At 39.7% G+C, this 22,819-nt stretch overlaps 1 protein-coding gene across 8 annotated transcripts in view; it reads right to left on the reverse strand.

Annotated features, from left to right (window-relative positions):
* Positions 1-15,302, reverse strand: part of SAMD13 (sterile alpha motif domain containing 13) — a 50,781-nt gene extending 35,479 nt beyond the window's left edge. For 2 of the 8 annotated variants that reach the window (XM_043460849.1, XM_043460842.1), the window contains exons 1-2: positions 15,152-15,271; positions 10,373-10,457 (exon numbers count right to left, since the gene is read on the reverse strand). In XM_043460849.1, the coding sequence (XP_043316784.1) occupies positions 10,373-10,457; positions 15,152-15,161 (95 nt within the window). In that variant the 5' untranslated portion in view covers positions 15,162-15,271. Of the gene's footprint in view, positions 1-8,391; positions 8,610-10,372; positions 10,458-10,978; positions 11,170-11,870; positions 11,917-15,151 lie in introns of those variants that run through there. The other 6 variants (XM_043460847.1, XM_043460843.1, XM_043460844.1 and 3 more) reach the window with 6 other exon arrangements.
* Between the last annotated feature and the right edge of the window lie 7,517 nt (positions 15,303-22,819).

Below are 22,819 nucleotides of genomic sequence, written 5' to 3' on the forward strand. Positions count from 1 at the left end.
AAATTTGGAAAAACACAACTACTTTTCTTTAGCTTTAGATGAGTAGTGCAACATCAAAAGTGAAAAGTGTTAGTCAGTCATGTCTGACTATTTGTGACCCCACAGACTGTAATATGCCAGGCTCCTCTGTCCATAGACTTCTCCAGGCAAGAATACTGGAGTGGTAGCCATTCACTTCTCCAGGTAATCTTCCTGACCCAGGGATCAAACCCAGGTTTCCTGCACTGCAGGCAGACTCTACCATCTGAGTCTCAAGGGAAGCCCACAACATCAAAGACACTGCCAAGTTCATACTTGGAGTCTGCTTTGTCTCAGAAGACTTCCAAATTTAAGAAGAAATGTTATCAATTTATAGCCTGAAAAACTGAATTGCTATTTAAATATTTTAAAATGTTTTATATTTGTTGAAGAATAACTTCAGCTAGAGTTGAAAAAATTAAATCCTATCCTGGTAGATGGTACTTCAGCCACACTAAGATTTTTTAAAAATTTGGTTTCAATATACTTTTAAAACAGGAGACATATTTCATTGCTTCATTCTACTGTATGATACACATGTTCAGTTTTCTGAAGCAGACTCCTGAAAAGTGTCAAGAATGCCACTGTTAAATCATTCCATAAATATTTGTAAATGCCACAGATCAATGTCAAACAATGGAACTCTTAAAAGAAATAGAGCACATTTAAAGATCTGTGCTCTTTGCCAATACTTGTTAAGTCATAGAAGAAAAATACAAAGACTTATTATATTGTTAAGTCCAATTCAAGATTTCATTAAAACAAAAAATGCTTTCCAAATATTCAATAATTAAAGACAAAAAATGGCAGATAAATTTATATTTTCTCATTAATATATCAGACTACATGTAAATTAGATTAATTTGAAGCTCCTAAAAAAAAAAAAAAGGAAATGCTGATTTGTAACCTAGGTAAAGAGGCACAAAATTTTGTGTTGAAATTGAAACTTTTCAGAGTACAATAAAAATAATTTTACACATCTTTCTAACATAAATCAATTTTAAGAGAAATTTGAAGAATGATTTATTGGATAAATTTATATTTCTTATAAATTTATGTAATACACTTTTGAATTTAATGTTAACAATATGATTTTTTTCAGTATCAGCAAATTTATTTAACTTAGACAGTTTTGAAACTGATATGCTATTGCTTCCAAGTCATATCAGATCTAAAAAAGAAGAACCAGGAACTTCCCTGGTGGTCCAGTGGCTAAGACTCCCTGCTCCTAATGCAGGGGGCCCAGGTTCAATCCCTGATCAGGGAACTAGATCCCACATGCCACAACTAAGACCTGGTGCAGCCAAATAAATGAACAAAAAGTAAATATATAAAAAAAGAACAAGAACCAGTTGTGTCAATGTACACAAATGTATTAAAGGAAAATAATTTTTGGTACTTGATTCATTTATTGAGACTTTTAAGAATTATTTGGGTATGTGATTCTACTTTTTCAATCACAAATTTTATGAAATCTAATAGAGATCAAATATTTATAATAAAATTTTTGCATCCAAATTGAGATATACTCTAAGTGTAAAATACATAGTGGACTAATAAAATTTAGCACAAAAATATAAATTATCTCATTAATAATGTGCTATATTGATTACATTTAAAAATGACAACATCCTGGGTATGTACACTCAAATATAAACTATATTAAAATTAATTTCACCTGTTTAAATATGACCACCAGAAAATTTTAAATTACAGCTATGGCTCAAATGTCATTTCTAGTATATATCTGGCACTAGCATATATTCAGAAATGGAATTGTTGAGTTATAGAATATTTTATGGTTCAACATTGGAAAATAATGCCAAATTGTTTCCCAAAGCCACTGGACATCAGCATCAAGATTACCAGAGAATATGTTAAAACACAGTCCCCAGGCCCCTGGGATGTACCGAACAGAAACTCTGGAGGTGTGGGCCAGCTGCCTGTGTTTTAACATGCCCTCCAAGTGACACAAATTCACCTTGAGAAACTCTGCCTAGCATAACTTAGAAGAGACTTATAATATATCTTATACTTAGAAGAAAAGGGAAGTCCTGTCTTTGTTAAGTTATGGTCATAGTATTGAATGTTTCCGTCATTTACAAATCTTGGGTACTTGGGCTTCTATAGCCCCCTGGGAGTGAGAGCTGTGCCTCTGGTAAAAGAGACTGAAAGCTACCTGCGACAACCTAGTCACCCCAGTGCAGAAGAAAGGGCTCAGGCTTCAAAGCCAGACTTTAAACCTGAGTGCCAACATCAGGACTTGGAAGCAGTGAACTCTTAGAAGGTCTTTTACCTCCTGGAGCTTGGGTTTTCTCCACTATAAAACGGGAATTATAGCACATACCCCAAAGTATGGTTGTGAGGATTAACAAGGCTCACACAAAGTGCTAGACACAGAGAAAGGACTCCATAAATAATAGCCTTGTAAAACCAAAGCTCTGAGCAGTAGCACATGGCCAGTGAATAAGGTCATTATCCTAGGCTTCTTTGGAAATGATCCTTTGTGAAGTACATTGTCTAATAAAGCAACTATATTTTCCATGCCTGGAAAACAAAATGGAAGCAACTGTGACCCCAATTTGAGCAGATCTCAGAGAGAGCCTTAAGACTATGTTTTAGGGATTCAGTATTATAATCTAACTCTATCTTGGCCAACAGGTTAGCCAATAGCCACTTGCTGTATAAACTGAGACTGCTATTTCTGATCAAGGTGGAGTAATGCAGCCCAGAACTACCCTTCTGCCTAAAACAGCTAAAAAATAGACAAGATTTATGAAACTGGCACTCAAGGCACTGGACATGGGCAGTAAAGAATAATGATCCCTGAAGAATGGGAAACAAGCATGGTAGCCCTAGCCAATTACTGCCTGAAGAGAGATTTTAGGCTGTGCCCGGGTGCAGAGTTCCAGAGAGGAGAGAGCTACAGAGAGAACTCTGGAGATGTGTAGAAGTTTCCCTTCAAGTGCTCAGCGGAGTACTGATTATCACATACACATGAGGAAATAGGCTGGGGAAAAAATCATGAAAAAGAATTAGAGACAAAAATCTTTAGAGATCACACAGAGTTGGGAAGAGTGCTTGTTTCTATCTTCCAGAGAGGAATACCTCATCATTCAGGAGTATTGTTTAGAGTAGAAATGTGGCTCTTACTTCAATAAAAGGGGGAAAATACCCTTAGATTTAAAGACAGCTCTAGTCCTGATTAACAATAGTTATTAATAAAATAAGGCTTAAAAGGATCAATTGCTTGTTTCCAACTAATTTAAGCACATCCCAGGACAAAGATCTGGAAAATTTACAGGAATACAAAATTATCCAACATTCAACAAGGCAAAATTCAAAACACCTAACTTTCAATAAAGAATTACCAAGCATGCAGAGAAGCAGAAAAATATGACCCATAGTGAAAAGAAAAACCAATCAACTGAAACTGACTGAGAAGTAATAGAATTAGTAGACAAGGACATTGAAACAATTTTATGACTATATTTCATATGTTCAAAAGCTAGAGGGAAGGATATGTAAAGTGAAGACATGAAAGATTTAAAAAGACCAAGCTGAACTTCTAGAGATGAAAACTTGTTTGAAATGAAAAATGCACTGGGTAGGATTAACAAGAGATTATACATTTCAGAAGAAAAGATTAGTGAACTTGAAGGAAAAGCAACAGAAACTATCCAAAAATGAAACACAGAAAAAAGGCTGGAAAAAAATCAACAGGGTATCAGTGAATTGTGGCAGCAATATCAAGTGACCAAATAAACCTATAACTGGAGTCCCCAAAGGAGAAGTGGAGGGGACCAAAGAAAGTTTAAAAAATAACAGTTGAAAAACTTCCCCAGCAATCCCACTGCTGGGCATACACACCAAGGAAACCAGAATTGAAAGAGACATGTGTACCCCAATGTTCATTGCAACACTGTTTACAATAGCCAGGACATGGAAGCAACCTAGATGTCCATCAGCAGATGAATGGGTAAGGAAGCCATGGTACATATACACAATGTAATATTACTCAGCTATTAAAAAGAATGCATTTGAATCAGTTCTAATGAGGTGTATGAAACTGGAGCCTATTATACAGAGCGAAGTAAGTCAGAAAGCAAAACACCAATACTGTATATTAATGCATATATATGGAATTTAGGAAGATGGTAATGATGACCCTATATGCGAGATAGCAAAAGAGACACAGATGTAAAGAACAGACTGTTGGACTCTGTGGGAGAAGCCGAGGGTGGGATGATTTGAGAGAATAGCATTGAAACATGTATATTATCACATGTGAAATAGATTGCCAGACCAGGTTCGATGCATAAGGCATGGTGTTCAAGGCTGGTGCACTGGGATGACCCTGAGAGATGGGATGGGGAGGGAGGTGGGAGGGAGGGTCAGGATGGGGAACACATATACACCCATGGCTGATTCATGTGAATATATGGCAAAACCACCACAATATTGTAAAGTAATTAGCCTCCAATTAAAATAAAAAGAAAAAAAAATTAAAAATAAAAGAAATTTCCAAACTTGATGAAAACTAAGCCCGTAGATTCCCCCTCCCTAAAACAAACTGTAAACACAAGAAAGATGAATAAAACTACACCGAGTCTCATAATCAAATTGCTCAAAAATCAATGACACAGAAAATTTTAAAAGCAGGCTGAAAAGGAAGACAAGAAAAAAGGTAAAAATGTTTTTCTTAAGATTGGAAACAAAATTAGGATGTCTAATCTCACCACTGTTATTCAACTTTTTACTGGAGGTCTTATTCAGCGCAATAAAGAAAAAGAAATGAAAGGTATCCACAGTGGGAAAGAAAAAGTAAAACTGTCTTTATTCACAAGACATAGCTGTCTATGTTAAATACGTGATAGAATCTATGAAAAAGCCATTAGAAGTAATAAGTGAGTTTAGCAAGGTTGTAGGATACAAGATCGATATGAAAAAACCTACCATATTTCTTTATACTAGCAATAAACAATTAGAAATTTAAATTTTGAAAGCATTAACAACAATGGGGCTTCTCTGGTGACTCAGTGTTAAAGAATCTGCTGTGAATGCAGGAGATGCAAGTTCAATCCCTGGGTCGGGAAGATCTCATAGAGAAGGATGGCAACCTCCTCCAGTATTCTTGCCTGGGAAATCCCATGGACGAGGAGCCTGTTGGGCCACAGTCCATGGGATCAAAGAAGAGTCAGATATGACTTAGCAACTAAACAACAACAACCATTAATAACAGTATAAAAATATGAAATATGGAGGGTTATATCTGACAAAATATGTGCAAGACCTGCACACTGAAAACTATGAAATATTGCTGAAAGAAATTAAAGAGGACCTAAGTAATGGATCAGCTCAGCTGGCAGAGCGGAGGACTGCAGTGGTGATTAAGCTTCCGTCATCCTTAGATCGCTGGTTCGATTCCGCCGGAAAAGAAATGCAAAAAGGCAAAATGGTTGTCTCAGGAGGCCTTACAAATAGCTGTGAAAAGAAGAGAAGTGAAAAGCAAAGGAGAAAAGGAAAGATATTCCCATTTGAATGCAGAGTTCCAAAGAATAGCAAGGAGAGATAAGAAAGCCTTCCTCAGTGACCAATGCAAAGAGGAAAACAACAGAATGGTAAAGACTAGAGATCTCTTCAAGAAAATTAGAGATACCAAGGGAACATTTCATGCTAAGATGGGTTTGATAAAGGACAGAAATGGTATGGACCTAACAGAAGCAGAAGATATTAAGAAGAGGTGGCAAAAATACACAGGAAGAACTGTACAAAAAAGATCTTCATGACTCAGATAATCACAATGGTGTGATCACTCACCTAAAACCAGATATCCTGGAATGTGAAGTCAAGTGGGCCTTAGAAAGCATCACTATGAACAAAGCTAGTGGAGCTGATGGAATTCCAGTTAAGCTATTTCAAATCCTGAAAGATGATGCTGTGAAAGTGCTGCACTCAATATGCCAGCAAATTTGGAAAACTCAGCAGTGGCCACAGGACTGGAAAAGGTCAGTTTTCATTCCAATCCCTAAGAAAGGCAATCCCAAAGAATGCTCAAACTACCACACAATTGTACTCATCTCCCACGCTAGTAAAGTAATGCTCAAAATTCTCCAAGCCAGGCTTCAGCAATATGTGAACCGTGAACTTCAAGATGTTCAAGCTGGTTTTAGAAAAGGAAGAGGAACCAGAGATCAAATTGTCAACGTCTGCTGGATCATAGAAAAAGCAAGAGAGTTCCAGAGAAACATCTATTTCTGCTTTATTGACTACGCCAAAGCCTTTGACTGTGTGGATCACAATAAACTGTGGAAAATTCTGAAAGAGATGGGAATACCAGACCGCCTGACCTGCCTCTTGAGAAACTTTCATGCAGGTCAGGAAGCAACAGTTAGAACTGGACATGGAACAACAGACTATTTCCAAATAGGAAAAGGAGTACATCAAGGCTGTATGTTGTCACCCTGCTTATTTAACTTATATGCAGAGTACATCATGAGAAACGCTGGGCTGGAAGAAGCATAAGCTGGAATCAAGATTGCCGGGAGAAATATTAATAACCTCAGATATGCAGATGGCACCACCCTTATGGCAGAAAGTGAAGAAGAACTAAAGAGCCTCTTGATGAAAGTGAAAGAGGAGAGTGAAAAAGTTGGCTTAAAACTCAACATTCAGAAAACTAAGATCATGGCGTCTGGTCCCATCACCTCATGGGAAATAGATGGGGAGACAGTGGAAACAGTGTCAGACTTTATTTTCTTGGGCTCCAAAATTACTGCAGATGGTGACTGCAGCCATGAAATTAAAAGACGCTTACTTCTTGGAAGGAAAGTTATGACCGACCTAGATAGCATATTAAAGAGCAGAGACATTACTTTGCCAACAAAGGTCCATCTGGTCAAGGCTATGGTTTTTCCAGTGGTCATGTATGGATGTGAGAGTTGGACTCTGAAGAAAGCTGAGCACCGAAGAATTGATGCTTTTGAACTGTGGTGTTGGAGAAGACTCTTGAGAGTCCCTTGGACTGCAAGGAGATTCAACCAGTCCATCCTAAAGGAGATCAGTCCTGGGTGTTCATTGGAAGGACTGATGCTGAAGCTGAAACTCCAGTACTTTTGCCACCTCATGAGAAGAGTTGACTCATTGGAAAAGACCCTGATGCTGGGAGGGATTGGGGGCAGGAGGAGAAGGGGACAACAGAGGATGAGATGGCTGGATGGCATCACTGACTCGATGGGCATAAGTTTGAGTAAACTCTGGGACTTGGTGATGAACAGGGAGGCCTGGCGTGCTGTGATTCATGGGGTCGCAAAGAGTCAGACACGACTGAGCAGCTGAACTGAACTGAACTGAAGTAATGAATCGAAATGCTGTGTTAATGAGTTGGGAGACACAATACTGTTAAGATGTCGATTCTCCTTAAATTGATCTATAATTCTATGCAATGCCAGTCAAATGACCAGCAGGCATTTTTTTGGTAGAAATTTACAAGCTGATTTATATGGAAAAGCAAAGGACCTAGGAGTGCTGGATAATATTACCTGATTTCAAGATTTATCATAAAGGTATCCAAACAGTGCTGTATTGGCATAAATATATACAAAATATCAACGGAATACAATAGAGTCCAGAACTAGATCTATAGATATATGATCAGTTATTTTTTCAACAAAGTTGCAGAGATAGTTCAATAAATGGTGCTGGAACAATTGGATATCCAAAGGCAAAAAAACCAACCACCGAAACCACTATCAACAGTAAGACTTTAATCCTTATTCCACACCATATACAAAAATTAACTCAAAAATTATAGTCCCAAATCTAAGAAAAGATAAGAGAAAATCTTTGTGACCTTGAGCGAGGCAAATATTCCTTAGATAAGTGACACTAAAAGCACTATCCATAAAATAAAAAATTTATAAACTGGATTTCATCAAAATTTAAAACTTCTGCACTTTGAAAGTCACTGTAGAGAGAATGAAAAAACAAATTACATACAACAAGAAAATATTTTCAAATCATGTATATAACAAAGGACTTGTATCCTGAATATGTAAAAGTTCTACACAATAACATATTAAAAAAACCAGCCCAATAAAAAGATGGGCAAAAGATCTGAACAATACTTAAGAAGATCTATAGATAAAACAAGCACATAAAAAAAAACTCAACATCCTCGGTCATTACAGAAATGAAAATTAAAACCATACCTAATAACCAAGGAGAGAGCTGTAAAACATTGATAAAGGAAATTGAAAACGATTCAAAGTAATGGAAAGATATACCATGCTCTTGGATTAGAAGAATAAATGTTGTTAAAATGGTCGTACTATACAAAGCAATCTTCAGATTAAAAAACAAAGCAAAACACACCTAATGGAATGAAGAAGACTGATCACACCAAATTCCTGAGGACACAGAACTGGAGTGCTCACGCACCGCTGGTGGGAATGTGAAATGGCACAACTAGTTAGGAAAATAGTTTGGCAATTTCTTACAGAGCTTAGCATACACCTACCACATGGCCCAGTTACTTCACTCCTAGACACTCATCCAAGAAAAATGTACATGTTCACACACACATACCTGTACACAAGTGACCAAGGCAGTTTAGTTGTAATCCCTAATAAATGGGAACAACATAAATGCCTATGAACAACTGGGTGGACAAACAATGAACAAAGTATTGTATATCCACACAATAAAACATTACTTAGTAATAAAAATCAATGAACTATTGATACATATTATAACACAAATGAATCCTAAATTAATTATTCTGGAAGAAAGAAACCAGACCACTTTCCTTCCCCTAAAATAGTACATTCTGAATAATTCCATTTATATAAAAAATCTAGGAAAAATAAACTAATCTTCAGTGAGAGCCTACCAGTGTTGCCTGGGGAATATGAGGGCAGAGAAGGGCAGGAAGGAGAGATTATAAAGGTTTATGAGGAACCTGTGGGGATGATGGATATGTTTGTTATCTTAATTTTGGTAATGGTTTCATGGGTGTATACAAATGTCAGAGCTTATCAGATTTTATACTTAAACACATGCAGTTTATTATATGGCAATCATATTTCAATGAAGCTGTTAACTTTTAAAATTGATTTAAATTGAATAAAATTAAAAGTTCAGTTCATCAGTTACATTAGTCACATTTCAAGTTTTTAATTGCCACATGCAGCTCGTGGCTACCATGGTGGATAGTACCTGTGTAGGACATTTTCATCACTGCTCAGGGTACTATTGGAAGCAGTTGGTCTAACTGACACATTAAAAAAAGCATCTATTTCTTTCATTCCTCCTCCATCTAACCTCCCCAAGCTTCAAACATGGGAACAAGCATGGAAGCATGGCATTGATATATAAATTATAGGAGAATTTTTTAAAGCAGATTTTATTAAGTTTAATGTAACTTTAATATAAAAGGCACCTTCTATTCATAAACATATATAGCATACTATTTTTTCATTTAGTTATCACAGCTTCTACAGATTACATTAGCTTCTTGCAAAGCTCAAGTTGAAGGAGATTTTGAGCTAAAATGACAGGGGAAAAATGAAACAGACAACACTGTCTTGGAGCATACTTCTTCCTTGTAAGCAATGTAGTTAGAGCCAAAATATAACTCCTAGAATAAACATTTTTTTCATATACTTACAGATATTTTATGTCTGAAATACGTAACATGTTTCAGAATACACTACATAATGCAACTAACTTTTCCTATTTAAAAGTATCAAGCATATAACTCATAATAAATATAATCAGAAGTTTCAACTGTAAGAACAGAGGAAAAAAGAGACTTTGGTATATGCAGAAATGTTTCACATTCAAGGAACAGTTCATAAAGTGAGGACAGAGAAACTGTTAAACTTAGTATTCTTACTGACAGTTTTTTCCTTCCCTTCCTATAGCTTTCATTTTTGAGATGGGTGGTTTTATTGAAAAAAGATTCAATCTCTCTTTTCTGTTCCCCCTCACACACACACACCCCGCACCCCTCCCCACACCCTCCCCACTATGGACTTGGGAGGCAGAGTCTCTGTTTGCTCTGTGTTTTTGTTCAATATACAGAATTCAGGGCTGGAATCTGCAACCTTCCCTGTTTTAAAGCCTGATACACTAACCCTTTATGCACTTTGACGTCTGAGTCATCTCTTAGAAATGGAATACAGAAAAAGGCAATTGGGGCTGGGGGCAGAGGGGAAGCTGATCACCAGTGTAGACCAATCAACCAAGACAACCCCCAACAGTGTATTGTAGTAGATAAGCAAGAAGTATAAAAATAGAACCCAAGTCCCTCTGTTGTTTGCAGAAGCAGAACTCACAAGCCAGTTTCACTTACTTTTTTACACCGACAGAGCCATTTTCCTTGTTTTCCATGTCAACAGATAGCATGGGGAGGCTGCAGGGTTCCTTTACTTCCGCAACTAATCAATAAGGGAGAAAAGCTCGTGTTTAATTCTTTGAAAGTGAGAGAAGAATATATATTCTGAATCGGAAACATAATGGTCCCTTTTACAGCCTCACACCAATTCACGTATATGTTTGCTTAAATCTCCAGCCCCCTCAGCGATTGGAGAGATGTGATTAAACCTAAAGAATTGGAGGAGACAGACTGGGGTGCTTTCATCTGTGCTGGCACTCCCTGCCTCGACAATAAGCATTTGCAAATGAAATTGAATCCTTGTTCAAAACAAGTGCTGTGTGAACTGGCACAGCTTCTCCCAGTGCCAAGCTCTCACTTAAGACACTGAAACTCATAAATGAGTCAAAGTCGACAAAAACAATCCCCCTTTTCCTCCCCTTTCCACCTCGGGCTGTGATTTCTTTTTTTCTTACTATATTTGTGTGTGTGTGTGTGTTTTTCTGTCCACTCCCACTTCTCCTCTATTTTTTCACTGCGATGCAAAAGATCACTTAAAGCTTTTGTCAGCAAGTATTCCCCTACCTCATATATTCTCAATGAAAATCTTAAAAACCTGTCTGTGAGATGGCCATGCTCTGGTAAAGCTGGAAGCTCACGAAAATGTCAGATAGCCCTTAACACAGAAAGGTGCTGCTGGTGTGTGTGTGTGTGTATGTGTGCGTGTGTGTGTAAGAGAGGGTAGGCAGCTCATTAGATTTATGCAAAAATCATCAAAACATTCAAGGAGATATAGTAGCATCCATCACTTCGTCTTTTTGTTTAGTAGGAAGAACACAGAAAAAATAAAATCCCTCTACAATTAATATGCAATTAGCAAGATGAAAAAAGCTACGAACAAAACTGCTGGAAAAAAAAAACAAACTAGTTCTGAAACGTGCTTGTTCTTCTACAGCTGAAGCCATAAATTAAATACATTTCCTCTCAAATCACTTTATACTTCGGCACTTCTTCCCTAGGGATTACTCTGACATGACAAGTGCATCATTTAGTATATTCACAAGATTTTATCACTGTTACAGAAGTAGATGATTAACAAATAATACTGTAAGTGTGGGATAATCTTCACTGCTGATATGCACACACACATACGCACACACACACACACACACACACACACAAACTTCCAGTCACTACACCACTTAGATCATTCATAGAGAAATCCAACATTTAATATACATCTCGATATTAACATACATTCACACACCGTTACAGAGTAGACAGAAGATAGTGCTGCTTGCTCCATGCCAAAAGAATGATTTCACTTCAGTTGGAAACTGTTACACATTCACCATTTTCTAAGCATCTCAGAAACAAAACAAAACAAAACACTCACAATGATACTCTGCAACACCACACTACATTGTCTTATTATTATTATTTTCTTTTCTTGTGGAAGAGTAAAAAGAAAACCTACCTAGAAGCAACTAAAACATATCATTTTTTATAGGCTTATCAAGAACAGCCAAAGAAACCCCAATGTTTTCTTTCACAAAGTAGGCTGGCAAAGGAATTCAATAAGGAGGTACAATTTGACACAGTGAAATAAAACCAGGCTGGCTCTCAGCCAACATGACGTTAGGAATCACACACAAGCTGCACCAACTGCCTTCTGGTTCATGGCTGACTTTTTAAAGCTACAGTGTGCCTGTTCACTTTTGCTAACTACCTTCAGCACAATTAGTGCAAGTGAATGAACCACGAGTCCCCAAGCTGCAGAATTCTCCCTGCACCTGTCTTGATCAAAGGAAAACAAACTGTATCAAGAGGCTATTATTTTCTCCCTCCCCTTCCTTGTTTCTGCATCATATGTCTTTGCTGTTCTGAGCAGGAATGCCATGTATCAAACTATTTGTTTTTTCTTCCCTATGGGAGAAAAAATAAGAGAAAGTCCAGTGCTTATGGGCTATATTCAGTGAACACCCAGAAGCTGCAGTCCTGTGTTCCTCTTTTGCTGACAAAGTTCCCAGGGCTGGCTTTCAAGCTCTTTGTGAGAATAAGGAAAGCACTGCCCAGCAGAAAATCCTTTTACTTCATTATGCAGGAAGTAACATATTTCAGAGAGGATGCAAAGGAGATGACCAGATCGCCTGAGAACGCCCACATTCTTTAATTTTGGCATGCATCCTACCAGATGAAGTTAGCCAAAAACTCAAAATAAAACAAACTTTATTCTACAAAACAAAAACAATTAGTCTGGGAGGTTTCATTTTACCAGATCTCCCCAGTTGCGTAAAAAGCATAATTCAACAAATTCAACATTTCTTTTCTATGAGCACCTGCTACTATATTAATTACATATGAAAAAGAAGATTTGTGCCAACCCTCAAATTCATTGTATCTTCCACCATCCTAAGTCCCAGTTCGGGAAAGGGGAAGGTAGAATAAAGGCCAGGCATGATCTTTTGATTAAGTTACCCTGATCAATCTCACAGTTCTCTTGCTTGACTGGGAACTACTGCTCAAGGGAAACATTCCCATTCCACAAACATACTGTATATAACTAGAAACATAAATGATTGTCATTGAAATAAACAATCAATATTTGCACACTTTTAGGTCAAGATGTCAACAAAACCTCTCAAGGTAGGGCAGAAGGATCCTAGAAAAAGTCATCTCCTGCTGTAATACTGTATAGACTGGGCAGAATTGAGGAGAAAGCTACTGGCCTCTCTTTTCTTTAGCAATTTTTAAGGGTACTAGAAAATCAGCAACTATGATCTAAATTTGCAATCTGAATTTCAAAGTCAATTTTCTTCCCCTTACTTATTGCAGGAATGGTATTAGAAATTTTCAACTTCTTGAAAGATCATCACTGAGAAAAATTTCAAATGCTCTCTCTGCCCATCTTTGCCATTGCCCCCTTGAAAGAGCAAATGATAATAACTTAGGGAAGACTTCTAAATATTCTTTTATTTTTGAGTACTATTTTTTGAGCACAGCTCAAACAAGTGGTTATTTTCTGGGTTTGTTTTATCACCAATGATCAAAATGATGAACTCTTCTGTAGACAGAGGACTCTTTCACCAACAGATTCCATAATGCTTTTGAACTTGATCTGAGGTGTCTAAACTGTTTTCCAACTAAATGCAAATGGAAGGGGTCTCGGCTGTGAGTCCTGGGGGCAAGGGATAGAGAAGAGAGTACCCTGACAGCACTGTCATGGCACTGCTTAGATCAATATTAGGTTCAGCCCACCACTCTTGAAAGAAGAGAGGCAAAGCAAGTGTAGTTATACTGACTCTCAGACACCCTCACAGGAGAAAGGATTCTGTTTCTCCAAGAATTTCTTCCTATGTATAGAAGAGGGCATCCCTTACTGTCTTGCCTGTTGTGATCAAAATTTGCCTGTTAGACAAGGGTGTGGGTTTCAGAAGGTGTTGTGAAAAATCAATCCCATTTTATAAAAAATGAGCCACATATCCTGACTACAGGAGGTTTCATTCATCAGCTAATTTCTAATTTTGGAGTAAACTGACATTTGTGGGTATAAGCATCTATACTAGTACTCAACCACTTCCTCCTCACTCCCTCCAACAAAGTGATATTAACCCTCTTCTCTGCTAATAAAAATTAAGCGTATTTGTGTGTAGTGTGGTTCCTGGTGTGCGTGTAGGGCATAGCATAAATGCAGTATGTGTGATGAGTGTATGCTGTGTAATAATGTGTGGGTGTTGTACCTGTGGTATATGTGTGTGTGTGTGCGTAGTGTCGTGGTATTCGTGTGTTTGCACAATGTGCAGTATGCATTGTGTTTGTGTCTGTAAGAGAAGTGAGAGATAGAGATACAAACCAACAAGACCCTCTGATCCAGGCTATCATGGGATGTGCTAAAGTAACTTCAGACGTCCTCGAGCTGAGATTCTGGAGCAGTACTTTGGGGGACACTTGGAAATGGGCTCAGATAGGAAAGGAGATGGGTCAGGAAGGATGGGAAACTGGTGCCTCAATAGGCTTCTTTTATTGATCTCTCATCCCCCAGTGAGCAAGCACCCTCCCGGGGAACCAGCCGCCCTGCCTTGCCTCCAGGTATCCGCCCGCAGGCGACTCCAGACCGAATCTCCGAGCGCAGACCTGGGTACACAGCGCTGCAGAAGTCGTCTCAAGAAGTCGCCGAAGGGCAGGGCCGAGCTCAGCAGGGCCCTAGAGGGTCTCTAGGGAAAACTGAGGAGGGCCTGGAAAGGGGGCGGTGGGGGCAGAACGTGGGGCAGGAGAGGGGATGCCAGAGAGACTCTTTAATCAGCGGTCACGTCCGATAGCCAAACGACTCGCTTGTGGCACTGGTGACAGAGGGGAAAGTTTCTGGCTAAGATTTTCAAGAAGAAATCGTTCGTCTTTGGGACCGGGGGCTCCCCCGGGGAACTCATCTTTGGAAGGGGAGCAGGGAGGTGTGGCGCTCGGTAAGCGCCCAGCCGAGCCTGGCCGTCTCCCGGTCCCCTCCTGCTAGCTCCGCCCTGTAACCCCCGGGGAGCCGCAGCGCTCCGCGGGGCCGTGCACGCTTCTGCCCCCACTTCCACTCCGGGTGACAGATAACACACTCGGGGGTACAGCAGGCTCGCAGGAGCACCGGACACACAGCAGAGACGAGGGAGGGCAGGGCAGTTTTTCTCGTGGCTTTCTTCGTTTCCTTCCATCCTGGACAGGGGGGGGTAGGACGAGCGCGTCCCCAGTGCCCTCGTAGCACGAGCGATCACTTACCTCCCCGCATGGCCAGCGCCGGGAGGCTTTCCCCGGTGCAGAGCTCGCCGGCCGCCACGCGCCCAGCCCCAGTGCACCCGGCCGGGCGCGCGGGGCACGCCGGGACTTGTAGTCTCCGCCCTCGGGGCGCGGGTCCGAGGGCTGGGTCGGCGAGGAAGCCGAGAGGCCCGGGAGGGAGGGGTTGGGGCCGGGGTGCTAGGAAGGTAAAGGGAGGTCATTTGCAAGAACTTAAAACTTCCTGGGAGCTGGAGGTGTGAAACACTCCGAGAGAGGCTTTTAAACGGGGAGTTTTCAGGCTAATAGCTTTTTCTTCCTGTCTTATTAGCACGTGGCAACTCTGATGAAGTTTTGAGCTGGGTTTTGGCAGTTATGACAAGCAGAGATTTCCTCGGGCCAAGTCCATATTAGAGCGTTACTCCTTTCACCCAAACACACAAGTGGCATCCTCTGCTTGGAACACCTATTGTGTGGCTCACTCAGTTGAAGCCCTGGGCATGCAAAGGGAGAGTGAATAATTGCCCATTCCGTTTGAACAGCACTTTACAGTTTACAAAGCACTTTTTACTGACTTAGTTCATTTTATTAGAACCAGAAAGCAACACAGATACTCGGAGGAAAACTAAAAAATGGAAGGAGTTTTTTGTATTCGCACTTCCGGAGGTTGGGGGTCCCAGCACCTTTCGTCCTCCCCCTCCCACCCTTCGCCCTCACCCGCGCCGCCCCCCTCAGACCCCCCAACACAATTCTTTTTTTCCTCCACCCCTTTTCTTAGCAGCTGGGAAGAGAGCGTGAGGAGGGCTGTGTCGGATGTGGTGGGCGCAGTGAAACAGGGGAGCCTGCTGTGAAGGACTTCCTTGAAAGAGCTGATAATAAATCTTTACTAAATATGGAAATAAGTGAAACCAAAAGAAGAACCTATGGACTGGAAGAATGGAGGGGGAAGGAAAAGGCAGATAGCACAGATGCAAAGACTGAAGGAGGTAGCGATTAGGCTAGAGACCACATGAGAAAGTTGTATCCAAAAAATTAAAATGAAAAGAAATAAAAAGCAAAATCAGGGATTTTTTTAGAAGCCAGATAGACCTAGAATCTTGCTGTTGTCACTTTGGGGCTAGTTCTGTGACCTTAGCTGAGTTGTTTAACCTCCCCAAGCCTCTTTTTCATCTTTAAATTTTAAATAATAACAATTCCTACTATGAATAATGAATCATTCCTATCTTGTCATGTGGCTGTGCAGATTAAAAGAAGTGAGAAGCATTTAGTATAATGCCTGGCATATAATGAGCACTCAATTAAACATTATAATTGAACGCTTATGATATGCCAGGTGCTATGTGTCTGTGTGGGTGCTTAGTTGCTTGGTCGTGTCCAACTCCTTCTGTCCCCATGGACTGTAGCCGGTCAGTCTCCTCTGTCCATGGGACTTTCCAGGCAAGAATACTGGAGTGGATTGCCATTTCCTACTCCAGGGACTCTTCCTGACCCACATCTCCTGCATTGCAGGCTAATTCTTTACCACTGAGCTGCCAGGGAAGTTCCTAAAGCTAAGTATAAATAATATTATTAATAGATTAATTAATTAAATTAATTATTAATAGTTAATTATTAATATTGTTCGGAGAAAATCCTTTTGTGTTTGTATCAAAAGATTAATTGGTGTAGAAATACTAGTTAGGAGGCTGTGACAATATTCTAAGTTATAGGTGATGAGGGTTTGAACTAGTGATAAAAAAGGAAGCAAATATGAGACACCTCAGGGGGCAAATGGACAGAATGGTACAATCAACTGGACTCAGGAATGAGGAGTAGGAGACAAAGATGGTTGTCCTTTCTAGATTAAGTGGATGATGTCATTCACATAGATAGGTACAACTGATGGAATAACAGGTTTTGGAAGAAGATGACTGATTTTGGACACGTATAACTGGAGGCTTTCTGTGTCTCAATGACAAAGTGGCAGCTGGATGCGTGACTTTGGACATCATGTGTAGAAACAGAGCTCTGAGACTTAGTTGAAGATCATGTGGAGAGGAAAAGGGCAGCAGAGGGGGGTAGGGGGAGGGGAGGAGTGAGACTGTGACACCAGGCAGGAACTGGGGGAAGGGAAAGGGAAAGATGCAGGAAAGAGAAGTGAGGAGGAGCTTGTCAAAGGCCACTGGACTTGCAGATCAAGATCTCTTGGGATGAAAGTACCTCCAGGATTTGGTTTGGAAATTCAGCAGAGTGATTTTGCTTGTTCCAGTGATTGTAGGTAGGGACCTACTGGATTGTAGTTGTTTGGGAAAATGACACTGGATATCTTGCAATGCCCGGGATAGTCCTGCCCAGCAAAGAACTGTCCCACATCCTGTGAGAATTGACTGTCCCACTGTTCATTCGTGTAGATGAAAAACCTGTTTACATTTATGTGAGTCTAGAATCTATTTTATATATAAACATAAACTGTTTTTCACATAGTGAAATGACAGTGCCATTCCTGGAATTAGAATCAGCAATATAGTTCATTTTGTGCTATCCATTTCATGGTGATTCTACGGATGGATGCAAGCATCTGACTGCTTCATTGGTTCTTTTAGTTTAGGGATACCTGAGCAGTTCCATATTGAATCACACGTTTACGTTTTCCTTTCAGTATCTGAACTTTAAAAAAACTACATGTGTAGGTAGCTTATGACTTTCCCTTCACAGTGTTAAATGATATTAACCCATATTTCTTGTTAAAGGGTGCATTAGGTTTGACAAGGCTGTGAACCATTTTTTCAGTTAACAGATATCTTTTGAGTGACTGCTATGTACTAGGCATCATTCTATTAATAGATACTTGAGATACATCAATAAGTAAAACATAAAAAGTTTACTGCCTTATGGAGCTTACATTCTAATGTGTGTGGGGGAGAGACAGACAATAATTGATAAATATAAACTAAATAAGTAAATTCTATATATTAGAAAGGGGAAGGCAATGGCAACCCACTCCAGTACTCTTGCCTGGGAAATCCCATGGACGGAGGAGCGTGGTAGGCTATAGTCCATGGGGTCGAGAAGAGTGGGACACAACTGAGCGATTTCACTTTCACTTTTCACTTTCATGCACTGGAGAAGGAAATGGCAATCCACTCCAGTGTTCTTGCCCGGAGAGTCCCAGGGACAGGAGCCTGGTGGGCTGCAGTCTATGGGGTCGCACACAGTCAGACATGACTGACGTGACTTAGCAGCGTATATTAAAAAGTGACAAATGTTATTTAAAAATAAGCAGGATAAAGGAGCTTGGGGCTTCCCAGGTGGCTCTAGTGGTAAAGAACCCACCTGCCAATGCAGGAGACATAAGAGACTTGGGTTTGATCCCTGGGTCTGGAAGATCCCCGGGAGGAGGACATGGTAACCCACTCCAGTATTCTTGCCCGGAGAATCCCATGGACAGAGGAGCCCCGTGGACTACAGGCCATAGAGTCACAGAGTCAGACATGACTGAAGTGACCTAGCATGCACACTCACAAAGGAGATTGAGAATACAGGAGAGAATGTGGGTTGAAATGTTAAGTATAGTAAATTTTATTGAGAAGGTGACTTTCAAAGGAAGAATGGGCATTGGTAAAAGAGTGGCCTTATGGATTTTTGAGGGAAAAACATTTCAGGGAGAGAGAACAGTTAGGCATAAAGATAGGAATACCTGACCACCTTACCTGCCTCCTGCAAAACCTGTATACAGGTCAAGAAGCAACAGCTAGAACTGGACATGGAACAATTGACTGGTTCAAAATTGGGAAGAGTACATCATGCTGTATACTGTCACCCTGCTTGCTTAATTTTTATGTAGAGTACATCATGAGAAATGCAGGGCTGGATGAAGCACAAGCTGGAATCAAGATTGCTGGGAGAACTATCAATAACTTCAGATATGCAGATGATACCAGTCTTATGGCAGAAAGAAAAGAGGAACTAAAGAGCCTCTTGATGAAGGTGGAAGAGAAGAGTGAAAAAAACTGGTTTAAAAAACTAAAAATGTTTAGAAAACATTCAAAAAACTAAGATCATGGCATCTGGTCCTATTACTTCATGCAAAAAAATGGAGAAACAATGGAAACAGTGACAGACTTTATTTTCTTGGCCTCCAAAATAACTGTAGATGGTGACTGCAACCATGAAATTAAAAGACACTTGCTCCTTGGAAGAAAAACTATGACAAACCTAGATAGCATGTTAAAAAGCAGAGACATTACTTTGCCAACAAACGTCCATCTAGTCAAACCTATGGTTTTTCCAGTAGTCATGCATTGGTGTGAGAGTTGGATCATAAAGAAAGCTGAGCACTGAATAACTGATACTTTTGAACTGTGGTGCTGGAGAATGCTCTTGAGAGTCCATTGGACTGCAAGGAGCTCAAACCAGTCAATCCTAAAGGAATCAGTCCTAAATATTCATTGGAAGGACTGATGCTGAAGCTGAAATTCCAATACTTGGGCCACTTGATGTGAAGAGCCAACTCGTTTGAAAAGACCCTGATGCTGGGAAAGATTGAAGGCAGGAGGAGAAGGGGCAACAACAGAGGATGAGATGATTGGATGGCATCACCGACTCAATGGACATGAGTTTGAGCAAACTCCAGGAGATTGTGAGGGATAGGGAGGCCTGGCGATCTATAGTCCATGGGGTTGCAAAGAGTCAGATACCACTGAGTGACTGAACAACAACAGGGTGAGTATGTGTCTGGAGTTTTCAAGACATAGCAAGGATGCCAGTGTGGCTGGGTTAGAGAGAGTTGAGGGTGAGAAGCAGGAACTGAGGATGACCACTGAGTTGGAACAAGGGATGTAGGGCGGAGGACTTTACAAGCCCTTTGCCTTTCATGCTGAATGAAATGGGGAGCTACTGTAGACTTTTGCGTGGAACAATAATATGGTCAGGCATAGTTTTAAAGGATTATTCTGGCTTCTCTCACTAGGATAAATCACAGAACAATGGTGGATAGGCCAGAAGCTATTGCAGTAATGGAGGCAAGAAATAATAGTGGCTTGAACCAGAGTGGTAGCAATGAAAAATGATGTGAGCGAGGGCTCATGAATTCCAGGACACTGTAGAAGAGTTTCAGGGATAGGGGAAGCTGGAAGATGGAGACAGATTAGGGGATGTTTGGAGCCTTGTCGTAATGAGACTTCAGGTGGGAACTGGGAGTCTGCTCTACGCTTAGGGACAGGAGACAGCTGTGTTTATCGAGTGAAGTGAAGTGAAGTGAAGAAGCTGCTAGAACCAGAAGCATGGAAATTCAGAACAGAGGGGATCATCAATAGACTAACATTCCGCAGAAGATGGAACTATGAGTTGTTTATTCTTGGAAGGAAGCTGGGACATTTCTTCCCCTAAGAAAGGAAAGAAAAGACAATGGAATTATTCAGGAAGATTCTAAAGAAAGAAATGTTAAAATTTTTATTCTTTATGAAAACAAACTATGTGGTAAAAATTAAAAGAATCAGAAATTAATAATAGAAAGTAAAAATTCCCAATAAATCCATTCCTAGAATAATTTATATTAAATGTTTGGTATGTTTTCTACATTTTTTCTTCTAAGCATATGATTTCTCTTTTTTTGAAGGTGACCTTTTCCCCTCTGCCTGGATTACTGTAGGATTTTTTCTTCAATCCTTGAAGTTTTAGAAGAAAGCTTTTATTAAATTTTCTTGGAATGTGGTGAGCCCTTTTAAAGTGTAATTTCAAGATCTTCTTTATTTCAGAAAATTCTATTATGTAAATTTTTACAGTTCCATTTATTCATTCACATCTTCAAAGACAAGAGTCATTCATATGTCAGTTCTCCATTGTCTGTTGTCCACATCTTTCATCTTGTTGGTGATTACTTTCTTTCTAAATCATATTCTGCTAAATTCTGTGTGATTTTTTTTTTCATTAACTTATCCTCCAAGTTCAATTTTCTTCAGTTTAAGTTTACTTCTTGGTTTTTTAGTGTGATTTTCAGTGATGCGTCTGATGCTATTTTGGAGGGCTTTTAAAAAAAAATCTTTGAATGAGGTCAGTGAGATCTAAATTATTGCTCAAAAATAAAGTGAGTCATTGTCTTGCCCCCTCTCCCTATTTACCTGTGAATCATCCACTTAAAAAGCAAACTGGAATATAGAATGTTGATGGCTTATAATCTTTGATTAGCCATTCAGTGATGAATCAGCTGAACAGCAAGAAAACCTACTGTGGATGACAAAGAAAGAGAGGCAGAGAGAGATAAAGGGGAATTTACTTTTTTTTTCTACCTATTACCTACATTTTTAAACAAAGTATTCAAGTGACTTGTAATAATACAAAAAGTAATTTTAAAAATTATTTAACATCCAAATGTAAATAAAACATCAACACCAGAGAAGAAACAAAAATACAGTTAGGTAGATGCAGCATCCTACAAAGTTATTAAGAATTAAGTTATGACCAAATCTTTAAGTTTCCTGGCAACCAAAGGAAGAAAAAAATCATCCACATAATTAAATATATGATTCCCATTGACTCAAAAGAAAACCAATAAGTCAATGAGATGGAAATATTTTGTCACACTGAGTTCTGAAAAAAAAAAATCAAATGGGGCAGTGTTCCTAATGACTTTGATTAGTAAATACAACCGTGTCACTCTTTAAGACATTTCTTATAGCATTGCTTAATGAAAACTGAAAACCTCGCATCTAAAATAGTCTAGAGAAAACAAATCCCAGTGGCTCTAAGACAACATAATCCAAGCTTGTTGAAAGATACTCCTCTTTGGAGGAATAAATGGTCTTCCTGGACTGAACTGTGTCCTTGTGAAAGGTATGTTGAAGTCCTAATCCCCAGCATCATAGAATGTGACTTATTTGGAAACAGAGTAATCTCAGGCATAATTAGTTAAGATGAAGTCATCCTGGAGTAGGAGGAGGGCCCTACTTCTGTAAGACTGGTGTTCTCACAAGAAGTAAGACACAGAGAAAGGCCTTCCTGAGTGGCTTATTGGTAGAGAATCTGTCTGTCAATGCAGGAGACTTGGGCTTGATCTCTCGGTCAGAAAGATCTCCTGGAGGAGGTCATGGCAACCTACTCCAGTATTCTTCTCTGGAGAATCCCATGACAGAGGAGCTTGGTGGGCTACAGTCCAAAGGGTGGCAGAGTCACACATGACTGAGCGACTGAGCACCCAAAGCAAGACATAGAGAAGGAGAGACTATGTGAAGAACACAGAGACACAGAGGGAAAGGGCGTGCTGAAGATGGGAGTTGTGCTGCCTCAAGCCAAGGACCATCTAGGGCTACAAGAAGCTGGGAGGGGCAAGGCAGGAAACTCCGCTAGACCCTCCAAAGAGAACTTGACTCTGTCACAACTTGATGTCAGACTCCTGGCCTCCAGATTGTTTTCATAAAGTTTGTGGTCCTTTATTATGACAGCCTTAAGAAACTAATACAGATAAAACTGTATTTCTTTCAACAATATTTTATTTATTTAATTTATCTTATTGAAGTATAATTGATTTACGTTGTGTTAATTTTTGCTGTACAGCAAAGTATTTGTTACACATGTACATAGATATTCTTTTTCCCATTCCTTTCCATTATGGTTTATTGTTGTTGTTGTTCAGTCTCTAAGTCATGTCTGACTCTTTGCAGCACGCCAGGCCTCCCTGTCCATCACCAACTCCCAGAG

This window comes from Cervus canadensis, chromosome 2 (assembly GCF_019320065.1).
Source record: "Cervus canadensis isolate Bull #8, Minnesota chromosome 2, ASM1932006v1, whole genome shotgun sequence".
Lineage (NCBI taxonomy): Eukaryota > Metazoa > Chordata > Mammalia > Artiodactyla > Cervidae > Cervus > Cervus canadensis.